Here is a 17,305-nt window from a genome sequence, read left to right on the forward strand (position 1 = left end):
GATCCACAGACCTTGACTCTATGGAGTTCGTAGACTACCTGACATCAATGACAATATCAAGATCTACTTGAAATATAAATATATACCTAGAAGGGGTCGCACAACTTGTTTATTCTTCAATAACTGCCTCCATTACGGAGGTTGATCCACAGACCTTGACTCTGTGGAGTTCGTAGACTTCCTGGAGCCCACGACAACAACAAGAACTACTTGGAATACAAACATATACCAAGAAGGAGTAACACAACTTGTTTATTCTCCAATAACTGTCTCCGTTACGGAGGTTGATCCACAGACCTTGACTCTATGGAGTTGGTAAACTTCCTGGAGCCCACGACAACAACAAGAACTACAAGGAATACAAACATATACCAAGAAGGGGTCACACAACTTGTTTATTCTTCAATAACTGCCTCCATTACGGAGGTTGATCCACAGACCTTGACTCTATGGAGTTTGTAGACTACCTGGTATCAATGACAACATCAAGATCTACATGAAATACAAATATATACCTAGAAGGGGTCGCACAACTTGTTTATTCTTCAATAACTGCCTCCATTACGGAGGTTGATCCACAGACCTTGACTCTGTGGAATTCGTAGACTTCCTGGAACCCACGACAACAACAAGAACTACTTGGAATACAAACATATACCAAGAAGGGGTCACACAACTTGTTTATTCTTCAATAACTGTCTCCATTACGAAGGTTGATCAACATATCTTGATTGTGTGGAGTTCGTAGATTATGACAACCGCTAATACCACTTCGCATGCAAGCCTATATTCTGTTTCTAGAACATCCGTAGTACTTAGATCATCTAAAAACAACCTCCAAAACTAATCCAAATTTGCCTCATATAAATGCTTGAAACTTTTTTTACGCTCCTATAGGGCGTGAAAAGAGGGAGCGTTATTTCGAATTTGGAGCGTAAAAAGAGGGAGCGTTATTTGGAATTTCGAGCGTAAAAAGAGGGTGCGTAAAAGGAGGGAACGTAAAAGGAGGGAGCGTAAAAAGAGGTTTTACAGTACGAGGAATTTTGATTTGTTGCGAGTCAGAATTTGAAGATCAGCTTCCAACAAAATCCTTTTCTCCCCGTTGCACTGGAAAAGCAAGTAGGCAGCAATAAAAGAGAATTGTCCAAAATTTGTTTCAACAGAAACTCCCAAAACCTTGATTTCAAACAAAGAATATAATTCATGTTTGATACGTCTATTAATGACAATGGCGACCCCACCACAGGCGCTGTCAAGGCGATCATTTCGGTAAACAAAATAATTTGGATCTCTTTTATTAAGAAATCCAGAATTTGAATATGTTTCAGTTAAAAATGGCAATATGCACATTATGAACTGATAGGAAGTTGAATAATTCATCTTCCTTACCCTTTAAAGAGCGGGCATTCCAATTTAAAATTTTCAAAGAATTATTTGGATCCATTAAAACGAAGTCCAATAATATTTTTTGAGTATATTTGATACCAACCTGAACCGCTTCAGTTTTGGTATTTGCTTCTCAATCAAGTAATTGAGAAATTTCAATTTTAATCTCATCCCTACTTCATTGAGCGCCGTTGCTGATGAAGCAAGTGTGTAGGAGCCGGACAATACTAAATACTCATCCTACTTGGTTGGCATGTGTACAAAAATACATATGAGAGAGTTAGTTCTGAAAATGTATTGCGAGAGATCGGCTGGTACCTGGTGCTGGGAATTTGGTTTCATCAGTACCCGCTAAGCTGCGGTGAACGACGGAGGTCCTTCGTAGCTTAGTAGGGAAAGCACCTGTCTAGCGAACTGGGGTCGTGGGATCAAAGCCCACCGAAGGGGCGGTTACCCTCCAATACCTTTTTCGAACTAAATCTATCACATGTTGTACTTGTATTTTTGTATTTTATTTTTGTATTTTATTGAGGGAAAAGCCCGCTGGAGTGGAGTTTGTCAGTTAAAAAAAACTCCTTCTCCAGTAGGCATAAAACCTCTTTTTTTTCGGTATCAACAGTTAACAAACCAAATGATACAATGATTTCTTAAAACTAACATCATTATCACTAACACGTTAAAATCTTACATTATTATAATCACCTAACACTAAACAATAGTTATTGGGCAGAGGACAGATATCTGGTATACATTTTTTTCAGAGTAGACCGACACAAATTAAAATCGAACACATTATAACATTTGTTAAAAACTCTACACATACTGCTGACGGGCTCATTTTTACCATAATTTGTACGAGACAAGGGAAGACGAAAAAAGTTATGAGAACGGAGATCACGGAGACGAACATCAATATTAACAAACCGAGTAGACCTCAACAATCAATGTTTGAGAGTAGCAGATCTGAGACGAATGATGCTTTGGCAACATCACGGCGTAAAGATAGTGGTTCGAGACCAATTAGCTTGCAGCGATCTTCGTATCTTGGTAGATTCTGAGGGTCACTCCAGGGTAAATGGCGTAGAGCAAAGCGTACGAACTTCCGTTGAATAGACTCGATACGTTGAATTCCGTTTTGGTAGTATGGAGCCCAGACTACAGCTGCATATTCTAAAGTTGATCGAACAAGTGAACAATACAGCGTTTTAAGGCAGTGTATATCAGAGAAATGCTTAGTGACTCTGAACAAAAAACCTAGGTTTCTAGACGCTTTGGCTGAAATAAAGGCTATATGATCCTTAAATGTAAGTTTCGAATCAAGCATAACTCCTAAGTCTTTCACAGTTGTATCTTTTCTTAAGGTAGTTCCGGAAATTTTGTAGTCGTATTGTTCGATAGAGCGTTTACGAGCAAAAGAGATGACTGAACATTTTGAAGCATTCAGAACCATTCGATTAATGACACACCATTCAGCGAATAGATTCAGCTGCGACTGCAAGAATACGGCATCAGAATCACAATGAACTACATGGAATAATTTGAAATCGTCTGCATAGGAAACTTTGAGGCAATCGATAGAGAAATGTACATCGTTCAAATAAATTAGAAATATATACAGTCCAAGATGGCTGCCTTGAGGAATGCCTGACGTTACATCGAAAGAAGGTGAAAAATAATTGCCAATCTTGACAGACATTTTACGACCAACCAAGTATGAGTTGAGCCAATCTAATATGGTTCCATGAAATCCAAGTCGTTGTAACTTGGCAACTGCAATCCGATGATTAATTTTGTCAAAAGCAGCTGATAGGTCTGTATATATTGCGTCGACTTGTAGACGGCTTTGTAACGAGCGAGCGATGAACGAAGTATAAGATACGAGATTTGTGCAAGTTGATCTCTTAGTCAGGAATCCGTGCTGGTATTCGGAGATATAGTTGGAACAGTTATGCGTAATAAAAGCAAGAACGATGAGCTCAAATAGCTTGGACATTGCACATAAAGAGGCTATACCTCGATAGTTCGAAACTTCAGTTTTCGAGCCCTTCTTAAAAACTGGAAAAACATACGATGACTTCCAAACATCAGGAAAAACTCCGGAACATAGAGATGCATTGAAGATTGCTGCCAAGGGTGAACATAAAACAGTAGAACACTTTTGATGATTAAGGAAGGAATTCCATCTGGACCTGGATTAGTGGAGCGTTTCAGTTTTGTACTAACATTCAAAACGGTTTAAGGATTGATTGTAGGATGAGGTCCCACTGAAGCCCTACAAGGAACATTCTGTGCTGCTGTAGATACTTGTTGATCACTGAGATTTTCATTTGAAAAAACACTGCTGAACTGAGTGCGAAATAAATCACAAATATCCTCCATCGATGAAGCTTCCGAATCCCCCAGTGACATAGACGAGGGCAAACCAGACTCTCGTCTTAGATCGTTAACGTAGTTCCAGAAACGCTTGGGGTTATTTTTTAAATTATTTTGAATGCGATGCTGGTGCGAGCTGAAGAGTGACTTATTCAGCACTTTGTACCGATAGTTTAGTGAAATGTAATGGTATCGAAGGATAGCGGTCCTGTACTTCGAAAATTTTTTGAGCGCTGATCTTTTAGCTGTTTTAAGACGTTTGAGAGTACGATTTGACCAAGGAGGGTATACAGCGGCATTATGCATTTTCTTAGGAGTAAACTGATCAATAGCATAGATAATAACGTTTGACATTGTCCTTGCGGCAGCATTCACATCGGAGATGTCGAGAATGTCGTTCCAATTAATGAGTGACAGAAAGTTATTCATAGCAGAGAAATCTGTCTTACAAAAGTTGTATGAATGAGTTTCGACGGTGTTTTCAAACATGCGTGGCTGACATTGACAAAGCAAAACATGCAGAGCAGGATGGTGCCGACACAATTTGACGAGGGGAGCTGGAGCACGAATAACGAGATCATTCCCAGAGGCTTCCTGGGTGATAAAGCAGAGGTCCAAAATGCGATCATTTTGATTTGAGATGTTACACAATTGAACGAGTCCAGCAGTACAATAGCCATCCAATAGCCGAATGATACACGGATTCATGGTTGAATGGGACGGGTCGGCGAAAAAGAATGATCCATTACTTTTAATCCAGTTAATTCCACTGAAGTTGAAATCACCAATTATCAACATTTTATCACTTAACTTCATTTGTGTAGTTATCCAGGTGAGCGAGTCTAAGTGCTGATCGAAAAGAGACGAATCATTCACGCGATCGGGAGGTATGTATATCACACAAATGTAAAGTGTGTGATAGCTAAGAGCAAGCGAGACCCAGAGCTGCTCAACACCAGAACAGTTTGGTGGAGTCAGACGTCGAGTTTTGAATTTCGAGCGAGCTGCCAAGAGAACTCCTCCACCACTTTTTTTGCTACTATTTAGCATCGATCGATCTTCGCGGTATACGCAATAGGAGTCACCAAAAATTTGTTTAGAAAGAGTACAGTTGTTAAGCCAACTTTCAATAAATATGTATAAATCGTACGAACCCCCAGAGCAGGCTAGAGCATAGTTACTTATTTGAGAATTGATCCCACCAACATTTTGGTAATAAATCAATAGTTCTTTGCTTATACTAGAGTGGCTTTGGTTAAGGTTGGAAACTGATTTTGATTCGGAATCCAAGGTAGCTGGTGCGGAAGCGGGTGTCGACGAGCAGGTGTTCGAGCTAGTTGGGTTATTTGTCGATATTGGGAGTACTGCCCTCGAGGAATTTCGCGTGGACGGGTTTGATGGATGAGCATCGGGAGTGGAGAGATGATGTTAGATATTCTTGGTGAACTGGGCCTTGTTTGTAGGAATATGTTCTTCGGTCTAAAAAAGGTGAAATGGATACACCGTCTGGCCAAAAACCGTTTGAAAGGATTGTTCTCTCCACACTTTCGGGAACATTCAGTTTAAATGAAATGAATGAAAGAGGTCGGCTACCAGTAACTTGACGGGCTAGTCTATGGCACTGAATTTGACTTGGATCGCAATTAGTTCCGGATGCTACATAAGAAATTACATTTTCTGCTGATTCGTGAGGCAAGAACCGAGTTATGTAGAACCATTTTTCGTTCAGAACCGGACATGCGACAGCAAGATTGGGTTTGCTAGCCACATGAGATGCAAAGGTGCGGTTAGAAGGAAATACATCAGGAGGTCTAATAATCGTGTCGGAAATGACGGTTATGCCAGCGCTATTTCTATTAGGACCTATTACACTATGCGGGTGGCTGTTTTGTTGCTGAGAGTTTTGACTGATAACTGTTTCATTAGTACACATATTAGCTCTAGGTCTACTTATGATAGAAATGGTGTTTGAGGATGGTGCGGTATAATGAAGACGATCAGAAGAATCCTGGACGGTGTCACGTATATGGCTGTTACTCGGTGCAATGTTCGCAGTAGTTGTACAGTTGATGAATGTCGGGACAGCAGTGAGAGCAGGTTTAGCAGCGATAACAGCAGTTTTGATTCCGGTGGGCATTGGTTGGGCTATTGGCATATGGGCGGTAGCAGCAGCAACAACATTAGCAAGGGTAGCGGAGGAGGTGGCATTTGTTACGTTGGGAGTGTTTGTGGTATTCTGGCTGTATTGCGCAGTGGAAGTACAGAATTGGCGATCATATACAGGAATAGTGTGGCCGTGGGTTGTGGGGGCAGAATTAGCAGCATTGCAGACAGCATCGACCGCAGCAGCAGCATTAGCAGGATCGGTTGAGTTTGCGATAAAAGCGTTCGGAGGTTGTTCGATCGTAGTAGTAGGGAAGTTAACACCGGCGTTCAAGCTGATCTGAGCTGGATGCGTATCGGAGTTCACGTAAGTGGCTGGTGGAGCATTGGAAGCACACGGTGATGGAAAATCGGTGTGTTCTGAAACAATAGGAACTATAGTGTTTGCTGACATAGTTTTGTTCACTGGAACATCAACTTTCGCTATTTTATCGGGTTGCGGTAAAGATGTTCTTGATGCGCTACTCGTCCGAGGTCGTTTGTAGGTATTTTCAGCGATGATGGAATCAAACATGTTACTCAAATTAAGAGGTAGATCCTCGATCGTGCGGTCTGGAAACATTCTTTCAGGTCCATTTCTATCTCGTAAATCGGGCTGGAACTGATGACAATAGCTGGGACGCGAGAGGGAATGAGAATACATCCGACAAAAACTTTGCAATGTATCCAAAACGGCACTGGTGAGTTTGAGGTTCGAATTTGATCGTTGTAGAATTTGATCCATGGCTTCAGATGTTGATTGCGAGCGATGTTCGGGCAAACGGCAATAAGAACACAGCCAACATGCTCCGGGACAGTCGCGAATAGCTTTCACTAACGAGTTGTTCAAATTTGCGCACTTCAGATGAAAACACTTTGCACAGAGCTCACAGTTAATTTTCTGACTACGAGAGCCGGATGAACCAAAACAATGGTCGGCATCACACTTGCTGCCTTTTGTCATAATGATGAGTGCAAAGTAAAAAAAAACAACACAGCAATAATCCACAATCGGGGCAAACGGTTCAATTTGTTTTACTTATAACTCGTTTAAGTAGCAATAAGCTGGAATTTTATCACTGTCTACGACTTATCCAATGAGTTAACTCTTGAATGGACTTTTAAGAACGGGATTAAAACACTTTCTTCTCGTAGAAATATAAAAAAGATCGGAGCGGGAATGAAAGCACGTAACCACATTCGGAAATCTGATGATGTCTGCATAATCAAGTTTCAGATATAATAACTCATCCAGTGATTTATCATCACTGGGGAGACCTTTCAAGACAACTATGAACAATCGCTCAGTTTTGTCGTCGTATGTGAAGAATTTGTTGCGCTTCTCAGTTAAATACTGAAGAAGACGTTTGTGATCGTCAAAGGATCCTGGCAAAACGCGGCAGTCACCCTTCCTGGCAATCTGAAATGAAACCTTGATCCCCTGAAGGTTACTCAAAATCTCATTCCTAAAGCCAGAAAACTCGGCAACGGATACCACAATTGGCGGAATCCTTTGCTTTTTCGCATGAATCGAATCGCCTGGGCTAGAGGTAAATTCGATTTGCTCAATTTCGTCATGACTCAGATCGAACTGATTGCTCAATTCGATAGGAGAAGAATTATTTCCAATGTTAGAGTTAGAGGGATTATCTGAAGTCGCCAGATTCCTTCTATTTTTTTCCGCGCTTTGGCAGGACGGTCTTGAAACCTTGTTTCTTAGAAGGAAGTGGAAAATTCAGAGACTCCCCCTACATGTTGTTTTCATAAATGCTCATTGATGAACGTGGAGACGTGACCTTCCAAGAGGGTTTTCCGATAACGGTATCCCTGCAGGATTCCACCGCTTGTCGGAATTTTACTTCCGTAAACGGGTCCAACGTAAAACGAAGGCACGGGTCCTTGCAAAGATCGTAACGGGATCAGTAGATACAAATAGCGCTGAGAAGCACTGTTAAAATTAAAATAGCTTCGGCTAGTATTAAAAACTCCGCAAAGAGAGAAAAGAACCGCACAGCACGAATGCACGATCCGGTTTGCTTCAGTCAATCTAAGGTTACAAATGATGTCGAAATTTCATCCGCAACCTTCACACTTGATTTCGATCCATCCAACATTTTACGAATCAACCGTATTAGTTTTGCCGGAAAACTATGTTCTAGAATAATTTGCTATAATCTATTTCGTTTCATCGAATCGTACGCTGCTTTGAAATCAATGAAGATGATATGTCTGCAAATTGTACTCCTGGAATTGTCGCAGGGTAAATATTTGAACTAAATTCCACCGTCGAGCTGACTGCTTGAGCCCGTAAATAGGGGAAGGGGGGGCAATATGCCCTAGCTAAGCAAACACTGCTCTATTGTCTTATTTGTAACGCTATTCATGGGTATTCTTACATTATGCATCAGTTAAACAAGATACGATCATATTGATAATATTCACATTTCAAAAAAGTGGTGATATTCTGTTGCCGGAAAACTCATGAGGCAAAACGCCTTTTAGCTGGCAGCTCCTAAGGAACAAAGTACCACGCGTCGGCGAATCAGCATTCTAGTATGGATAGTCCGTGGAGACGCAAGTACTTTGTAGGTTATTGCCACTAAGGCGTTTTGCCTCGCCAAAATGTTAGATGTTTCTTCAAAATGTGGAAATTTTCGGTTTTTCCGACCTTCCCATGCACTTTTTTGAAACTTTCTTCGCCTATCCTACATAATTTTAGATCTAGTTTTGTAACGGACATCTTAACGACGGTAAATATGAGGGAAACCACAAAAGGCGTTTTGCATCGGGGGGGCGTTTTGGGGCCTCTTCCCCTACTCCTTTTCAAACGACAAACCATATTTTCTTTTCCCTTCGCTGCATATCCAGGCGGTTGCCTCATGAAAATCTCTTCGCTTTACTCACCGGTACAAGTAGTTTCAACCCATATCCCAAATTTGCACGCACTATTTTACGTACTATAGCCTCCAGGCTATTAAAATTAAATATTTTTTTCCTTTTCTTTAAATCTGGATGGTATTTATTCATGCTTCTTTATTTTTAGCTAGGTTTACAAGGGTGCTCACAATCGAACCAAAAAATCGAAATGTCAAATTCAACATTGTACGTTTTAACACTGACACTTTATTTTTTTAAAAGCATATTAAACGATTATAGTAATTTTAACGAATGCTTATTTAATATTGAAGTTAGCCACAAAACCTACCAAGGTTTTTTTTAAATGTTTTATTTGAATCATTCGAGCTTTTTCAAAAAAATTATTTAATTTCCAAATAATAATGTTGACATAATGGTATTTATGTTTGTTATTGATATTATATTGTATGTAGTATGTAACGATTTACAAACATCAATCAGACTTTTTGGTTCAATTTTAACCAATCAACGTTTCTTAAAATTAGAGCTTAAGACGCCAATCAATAATACTGGATTGATAAAATAATAGTATTTCTTGCTACCGCCAGAACAATGTGAAATTATTTTTAAATTTACATTAAATCTTATTATTATTATGTTTTTTTTTTCTGCGTGGAGGTTGGCAGAAAGGAAGCTTTGTTTTAAAAAAATATTATAAAATAAGCAGAAGGGACATGCAAAATCCGATTAATTTTATTTACTAATACTGAAGCAATTCATTGAATTAAATTCAAAAGCATAAAATATTTCGAAATTCATTTTTTATTCAATCAACACACACTTTCACAAGTTGAATCTTTGTAATGGAAACTAACCATATTTAGCATCTATTTTGGCATTCTACCAACATTGTTTCTGCTTTCTAATTTAGATGGCTGTGGCAAATCCAACACGATCATTGCCCATGTCGAACTCGGTGTAGTACTTTCCGATGAAAACGTCTCCCAAAATCCACAATGGTCCATTCGGCGGCGGAATGTCGATACCCATAAATCCGGACAGGCAAATGGTCTTACCCATCTGAGCTACACGCAAAATGTAATCAGCCCCTTCCAGCTCGAATGACTTTCCTCCCAACACGAACGTAATCTTTGGCAGCTTTGGAATCAGCGAGCAATCGACCATGTATTCTCCGTTCAGAATAGGAGTACCGCCGATAGCCTTGTTGATAGCGGTAACCTCTGACACCGGACCGGCAATCAAGCTAGTGCCGGTATCGGCGATAGCTTCGCACCCATTGTTGCAGTACTCATTATCGCCAACCTTAACGGAATCCATCTTGAACTGCCAATAGGCTTTTCGGTCCACAGGCAGATAGGTGAAGTCTCCGGTGTACTTATTTGAGTCCGATCCACCGAAAATGATTTCACCACCTTCAGCAGCGCTCGGATCCCGATTCAGGTAGAAGGAGAACACTGGAGCATCGACAAGTCCCTGGTTAAACATATTGTAGAATACTGGAACGACGCCATCTACGGAAATCGAGCTGTAGGCCAATCCCAGAATTCCGTCGAACTTAGCAGCAACAAAAACCAATCCCGGCTCGTTGATAGCTTCAGCAAAGGTTTGCTTGACGATGGAAACCCCGCCCAATCCAACCGTATCAGTCGATAGGTAACCAGTTAAGCTTCCTGTGCCATATTGAATGTGGAAAGCCGTGCCGTTCTTCTCGAATGTCGAAGACTTCTTGGCATTGTATTTATTATGCATCACTGAAATAAACATTAAGCTCACTATAGTTTCAGATTGAAATAAACACGAGATAACAGTCGACTCACAGCATGCAATATTGGTGAATGAGCACTCCTTTGAGGGCACCCATAGGTTGGAAGAGCCCGTATCGAATACTACTTTGAAGCTTTGCGGTGGCGTTCCAATGGTGATAGCTCCGTAGTACTGGGCCTGTCAATTCAGTATAAATAATTTGATATCAGTAAAGAAATAATTATCTCAATCGTGCTGAAACTCACATCCAAATAGTTCGACAGTGGCTCGGGGACCGGCCCGGAGACGGCATTGTACTTGAGGCGCAATTGTTTGATCTCGGTGCCTACATCCCGAAAATGCTGACGCGCACTTTCTGTTTTATGCAGCTGAACCCTGAAAATGATCACGAGCGCACAACAAAGACATTGAAATGATAATTTTCCAATTGAAAATAACTGCAAAGGAAATAATGGCGAAAGTATGATTCATCAACAACCCCATTCGACAAGCTTTGATTGTAATGTCATACTTTTGCATCGTATTGTTATGCCTGGTAATCAGATTAAAATATGACAAACTTACCTAACTATGTCCGCCTCGGCTAGGACGGCCAGAAAAATGATGGAAATTACTGATTTAATTAGCATCTCGTCGGTCAGAGAGCGTTGATTCCGAGTGGCTACCGTGAACTCTAAACAAAATGAAGAAAACAAAGATAACAATATTCGAAGAAAAAAAATCAAACCGTATATATTATAATGTTTTCAAATATTTTGCTTCAGCTGCAAAAAATAAAGAAGCTTTGGCAAAATATATGTGTGGGTATCGATCCGGAGACCATCTGCATTGCTTACCTGCTCCTGTAAGGATTCTGGATTCTTAGAGAAGGACGATAAAAGGGAGACGATCTACTCGCTGTGAACAACAGCTTAAGAATGTTCTTCAATCAGCAAAACAGCTACAGTTATGATGAGTCGGGTAAATTTTCGTGAGTGACAGTTAATACAATCAAACATTTTTCTGATATAAATATGCCGGTCAGAATCTTTTGAATTTTTGCGTTTGTATTGGAATGAACAAAACATTTTGACATATAGATGGAGATACTGAATAAACGTAACCAGAGGGGGGACAACGGATTTTTTTCATATGGAGTTTGGCAAGTATGACAGTACCCTCTTTTTTGGCGCATAAATTTATACTCCAATGTCAAAATGCTCATATACTATTATAAATTGTGGTGGTATTTGTAAAAATTTGTATTGTTTACCGTTTTGCCTTTCTCGTATACTAAGTATACGGTAAAGGCTATATGATCGCTCCAAAAACAAACTTTTTATAGCAGGCCCGGAGACCCATAGTGTTATATACCGATCGACTCAGCTCGACGAATTGAGGTGATGTCTGTGTGTATGTGTGTGTGTGTGTGTGTGTGTGTGTGTGTATGTGTGTGCGTCTGTGCGCACCCACCAAAAAAAAATGTCACTCATTTTTTAGGTACTTATCCTTAACCGATTTACTCGCAACAAGTTGCATTCGACGCAGGACACTCTGTCATTGTTTCCTATTGAAAATTGGTCAGATCGGACTATGGGCTCGGAAGTTATGGCCAAAATACCACTTTTATTACAGAAAAAAATGTCACTCATTTTTCATGCACTTATCCTTAACCGATTTACTCGCAACAAGTTGCATTCGACGCAGGATACTCTGCCATTGTTAACTATTGAAAATTGGTCAGATCGGACTATGGGCTCGGAAGTTATGGCCAAAATACCACTTTTTCATAGAAAAATTGAGTAAAAAAATGTCACTCATTTTTCAGGCACATATCCTTAACCGATTTACTCGCAACAAATTGCATTCGACGCAAGATACTCTACCATTGCTTCCTATTGAAAATTGGGCAGATCGGACTATGGGCTCAAGAGTAATGGCCAAAATACTATTTTTATAATGCACGAGAAAGGCACCATTACCGCTAGGTGGATTAATCAGGGTTTTTACAAGAGAGAGTGGTGTGTCGAAAGCACATATTAAATTAAAGATCGCAACGAACAATACACCAAATCCGTAAATATGTAGTGTTTTCGCTTTATTCCTTACGCGAAATATGCAGATAAATAATTATGTTGGTAGAAGAAAATCTGTGCTAAGCAGAAACAGTTTCTTGCATTATCCAAACTTTGTGCGTTTCAGAATATTCTCACTCACTGCAGTGTTTATTTTTCATAGACTACGGCTTGGTGTTAGTGCTGTCGGCATTCGCTCGATTCGATTGGTGGCAACAAAAATTTGACAGCTTAGCACCCGCCTGAACGTAACAGACACTCGGATTCTCAGAGGCATGTCAGTGAGTAGATGGGGATAAAATATATTTTAGTTACTAGATAAAGATTGTCGCTTCGGTTCCCTTTGTTCTGCTGTCCGGAATATTTTTTTTTGTGTGTCTTTCAGCCCGAGGCTGGCTCGTCTCCGAATCTGTCCGGAACATGTTGGGTACAAAGCTGTCAAATCGTATGGATTTTCCTTCTTTGACATTTAGCTCCCCTATCCTCGCCAGCAAAAGATGTTCCGGACAGCGACGACAGCGACAATCTTTATCTAGTAACTAAAATATCTTTTATGGGGATGGGTAAAAAATACGGCCTAAGTTTTTAAGAAGCTGGTATCCAGAGCTATTGCACTTCGGCACACCTCTGAAGCCACATTTTCACTCTTAAGTATTATTTCAACTACCTGCATCGTAAATTCTCGAGTAAGCACTCACGATTAAAAAGGAGCTGTTGCGATTTTCGGTGTTTGAGAATATGATTATGCCGGGAATACCATCCGTAACCCTATTAAAAGCGATTTAAATGCACATGATTTTGTAAACAAACAGCAGAAGACGATTTTTTTTGCCAAAGCAAGCATTTTCCGAGAAAAACATTTCTTGTGTCCAACAGAATAAGCTTTCCTCTATCAGGTAATGGTGCTAGTTTTGGAGTTAAACGCTAGCGTTAGCGTTAGCGTTAGCGTTAGCGTTAGCGTTAGCGTTGTTACGGTATACTTCGTAGATTGGACACTAGTGATACTCATGATTCTTATGGAATCCTTATCCAGATTGCTATCGGAAATCAAGGTGGGGAGTTACCCTTGATTCCAATCTAAGATAACAATGGCATAAGCATGAGGATTACTACTCCCGGCCACGCCCATCTTTACCGTAACTAGGGATAGGAAAGGAAATGTTGATGTAGAACTTACTTAACGAGAGGCCCCGACTTGGCGACGCCCTCATAAGTTCTACGGAGTTGGTGGTTTGGTAGGGTAAGGTAGGTCATGGAGGTTTGCCTCAAGCTGGCAATTCGACCCACAGACTATGTTGTTTACCTGTTTTTATTTAAACTCTTGCCAGCCGGCTGTCGAAAGAGTATGCTAATATCAATTTTATTTACAGTTTATTCTTTAAATAATTTACAGACGATTTCTTAACCTCAATCTATCAACAAATATCCGTTGAACAAATCTAAATTTACCAAATTTGTACTTTCTGCTCAGTGAGCAAAACGATTCTTCTAGGTTCATCGAATACAAATCAAACCATGCCTTTTAAAGATAATTATACTAAACTTTTTACAAAGTTTTATTTCAAGTATTTTCGCGATTTCTGATATAAAATTCAATAGCAAACAATCAAACAAAATTAAAATATTCTAGCTAAATTTTACTATTTTGGTCGAGCATGGGTCAGCCGCCTGACACCCGCGTTGAAAAATATGTTCCATGCTTGCCCCCACATAAAATAATAACGTGTGCTAATCACTAATGATACTAAAAAATTTAAATGAAATTAGGCATTGTTCCCGCTTATCATTTTAGCACCGCCAGGGGGAACTTGGCCAGTACCCACTGCACTTTTCTTTCCCTTTCCACAAACAATTACCATCATTTGTGATATTTCAACGGAATTTTATTGGGAATTCTGAAAAGGCAGACAATCAATGCAGTTAGATTGCCAGGTAATACGTGCACATCGTAGCACTGGTGATGCATCACAATCGTATATATACAGGAGTATATGCACTATATGATGACATTGACCGGAAGATTAGATAAGCATTTCCCCCCTGGAGTTAAACGCTAGCAAAGAGCAAAAAGTCTAGCTCACTTTTTTTACTTACCCTTGATCGAAGCAGTATTCTGCCCTATTGTTTCCTAATGAAAATTGGCCATATCGGACTATGGGCTCAAAAGTTATGACCAAAATACTATTTTTATAACTCACAAGAAAGGCTCCATTACTGCTAGGTGGATTAATCTGTTTTTTTAAGACAACAACGAAAAAGTCTAGCCCATTTTTCAGGCACTTAACCTTAACCGAAAATGCGTTCGACGCAGAATCCTGTTCCATTGTTTCCTATTGAAGATTGGCCGGATCGGACTATGGACTCAGAAGTTATGGTTAAAATATTTTTTCGCTTGACGAAGACGAGTGAAAAAATCTAGCTCACTTTTTTGGCTCTTATCCTTTACCGATTGTTTCGCAAAAGTAGCGTTCGACAGGGAATCTCGTCCCATTGCTTTCTATTCAGAAAATGGGCAGACGGGATCAGAAACTATGGTTAAAATACATTTTTAAGCAAAAAAGGCGTGGAAAGTCAGGCCAACTTTTCAATCAGTTTTCATCAACCGATTTGCTCGCAACAAATTGTGTTCGGCGAGGAATCCTGTCCGATTGTTTCCCATTGAAAATTGGGTGGATCGGACTCCGGGCTCGAAAGTTTTAGCCAATTTATTTTTTTACAAAAAAATATCTTTTTTATAGGAAGCCCAAGAACTAATTTTTTATTCGTAAAATGCATTTAAAAAAACTACTTAGTTTTGGGACATTTTTGGTCTTAACTTGTTTACTCACAACAAGTTGTATAGGACGGCGAATCCTGTTTCATTATTCATTAAGTTTCTGCCCATTCATTCATTTAGTTAACATCTAAACAGATAACACTGAATCAACAATTTGACGCCACAATACACGGTTCGAGGCCGCATCTCTCCATCCTCGGATACGCCCCACGCTCGCCAAGTCATTTTGCACCTGGTCTGCCCATCTCGCTCGCTGCGCTCCACGCCGTCTCGTACCTGCCGAATCGGAAGCAAACACCGTCTTTGCAGGGTTGCTGTCCGGCATTCTTGCAACATGTCCTGCCCAACTTACCCTTCCGGCTTTAGCTACCTTCTGGATACTGGGTTCGCCGTAGAGTTGGGCGAGCTCATGATTCATTCTTCGCCGCCACACACCGTCTTCTTGCACACCGCCAAAGATGGTCCTAAGCAGTTTCTTCTGGAGCCCGTAGTAGGCCCGATTTCCACAGATGATGCGCCTTCGTATTTCACGACTAACGTTGTTGTCAGCCGTTAGCAAGGATCCGAGGTAGACGAATTCCTCGACCACCTCGAAGGTATCCCCGACTATCGTAACACTGCTTCTCAGGCGGGCCCTGTCGCGCTCGGTTCCGCCCACAAGCATGTACTTTGTCTTTGACGCATTCACCACCAGTGCAACTTTTGTTGCTTCACGTTTCAGGCGGGTGTACAGTTCTGCCACCTTTGCAAATGTTCGGCCGACAATGTCCATGTCATCCGCGAAGCAAATAAATTGACTGGATCTGTTGAAAATCGTACCCCGGCTGTTACATCCGGCTCTCCGCATGACACCTTCTAGCGCAATGTTGAACAACAGGCACGAAAGTCCATCACCTTGTCTTAGTCCCCGGCGCGATTCGAACGAACTGGAGTGTTCGCCCGAGATCTTCACACAGTTTTGCACACCATCCACCGTTGCTTTGATCAGTCTGGTAAGCTTCCCAGGGAAGCTGTTCTCGTCCATAATTTTCCATAGCTTTACGCGGTCTATACTGTCGTATGCCGCCTTGAAATCAACGAACAGATGGTGCGTTGGGACCTGGTATTCACGGCATTTTTGAAGGATTTGCCGTACAGTAAAGATCTGGTCCGTTGTCGAGCGGCCGTCAACGAAGCCTTCGAACTTCCCACGAACTCATTCACTAATGGTGACAGACGACGGAAGATGATCTGGGATATCACTTTGTAGGCGGCATTAAGGATGGTGATCGCTCGAAAGTTCTCACACTCCAGTTTGTCGCCTTTCTTGTAGATGGGGCATATAACTCCTTCCTTCCACTCCTCCGGTAGCTGTTCGGTTTCCCAGATTCTGACTATCAGTTTGTGCAAGCAACTGGCCAGCTTTTCCGGGCCCGTCTTGATGAGCTCAGCTCCGATACCATCCTTACCAGCTGCTTTATTGGTCTTTAGCTGTTGAATGGCATCCTTAACTTCCTTCAAGGTGGGGGCTGGTTGGCTTCCATCGTCCGCTGAACTGACGTAGTCATCTCCACCGCTGCCTTGACTTTCACTGCCTGTACTCTCATCGCCATTCAGATGTTCCTCGTAGTGCTGCTTCCACCTTTCGATCACCACACGTTCGTCCGTCAAGATGCTCCCATCCTTATCCCGGCACATTTCGGCTCGCGGCACGAAGCCTTTGCGGGATGCGTTGAGCTTCTGATAGAACTTGCGTGTTTCTTGAGAACGGCACAGCTGTTCCATCTCCTCGCACTCCGCTTCTTCCAGGCGGCGTTTCTTCTCCTGAAAAAGGCGGGTCTGCTGTCTCCGCTTCCTTCTATAACGTTCCACGTTCTGTCGGGTACCTTGCTGCAGCGCGACCGCCCGCGCTGCGTCCTTCTCCTCCAGAATCTGTCTGCACTCTTCGTCGAAC

At 41.2% G+C, this 17,305-nt stretch overlaps 1 protein-coding gene across 1 annotated transcript; it reads right to left on the reverse strand.

The window, feature by feature from the left end:
* Nucleotides 1–9,561: 9,561 nt before the first annotated feature.
* Nucleotides 9,562–11,531, reverse strand: LOC134205562 (lysosomal aspartic protease-like). The gene is made up of 5 exons (XM_062680893.1): nucleotides 11,379–11,531; nucleotides 11,107–11,215; nucleotides 10,788–10,917; nucleotides 10,596–10,719; nucleotides 9,562–10,529 (listed from the first exon to the last, which is right to left on the reverse strand). Exons 2-5 carry the CDS (start codon nucleotides 11,169–11,171, stop codon nucleotides 9,685–9,687), a joined length of 1,164 nt encoding a protein of 387 aa, XP_062536877.1. The 5' UTR covers nucleotides 11,172–11,215; nucleotides 11,379–11,531; the 3' UTR covers nucleotides 9,562–9,684.
* Between the last annotated feature and the right edge of the window lie 5,774 nt (nucleotides 11,532–17,305).

This window comes from Armigeres subalbatus, chromosome 1 (assembly GCF_024139115.2).
Source record: "Armigeres subalbatus isolate Guangzhou_Male chromosome 1, GZ_Asu_2, whole genome shotgun sequence".
In the NCBI taxonomy this organism is placed as follows: domain Eukaryota; kingdom Metazoa; phylum Arthropoda; class Insecta; order Diptera; family Culicidae; genus Armigeres; species Armigeres subalbatus.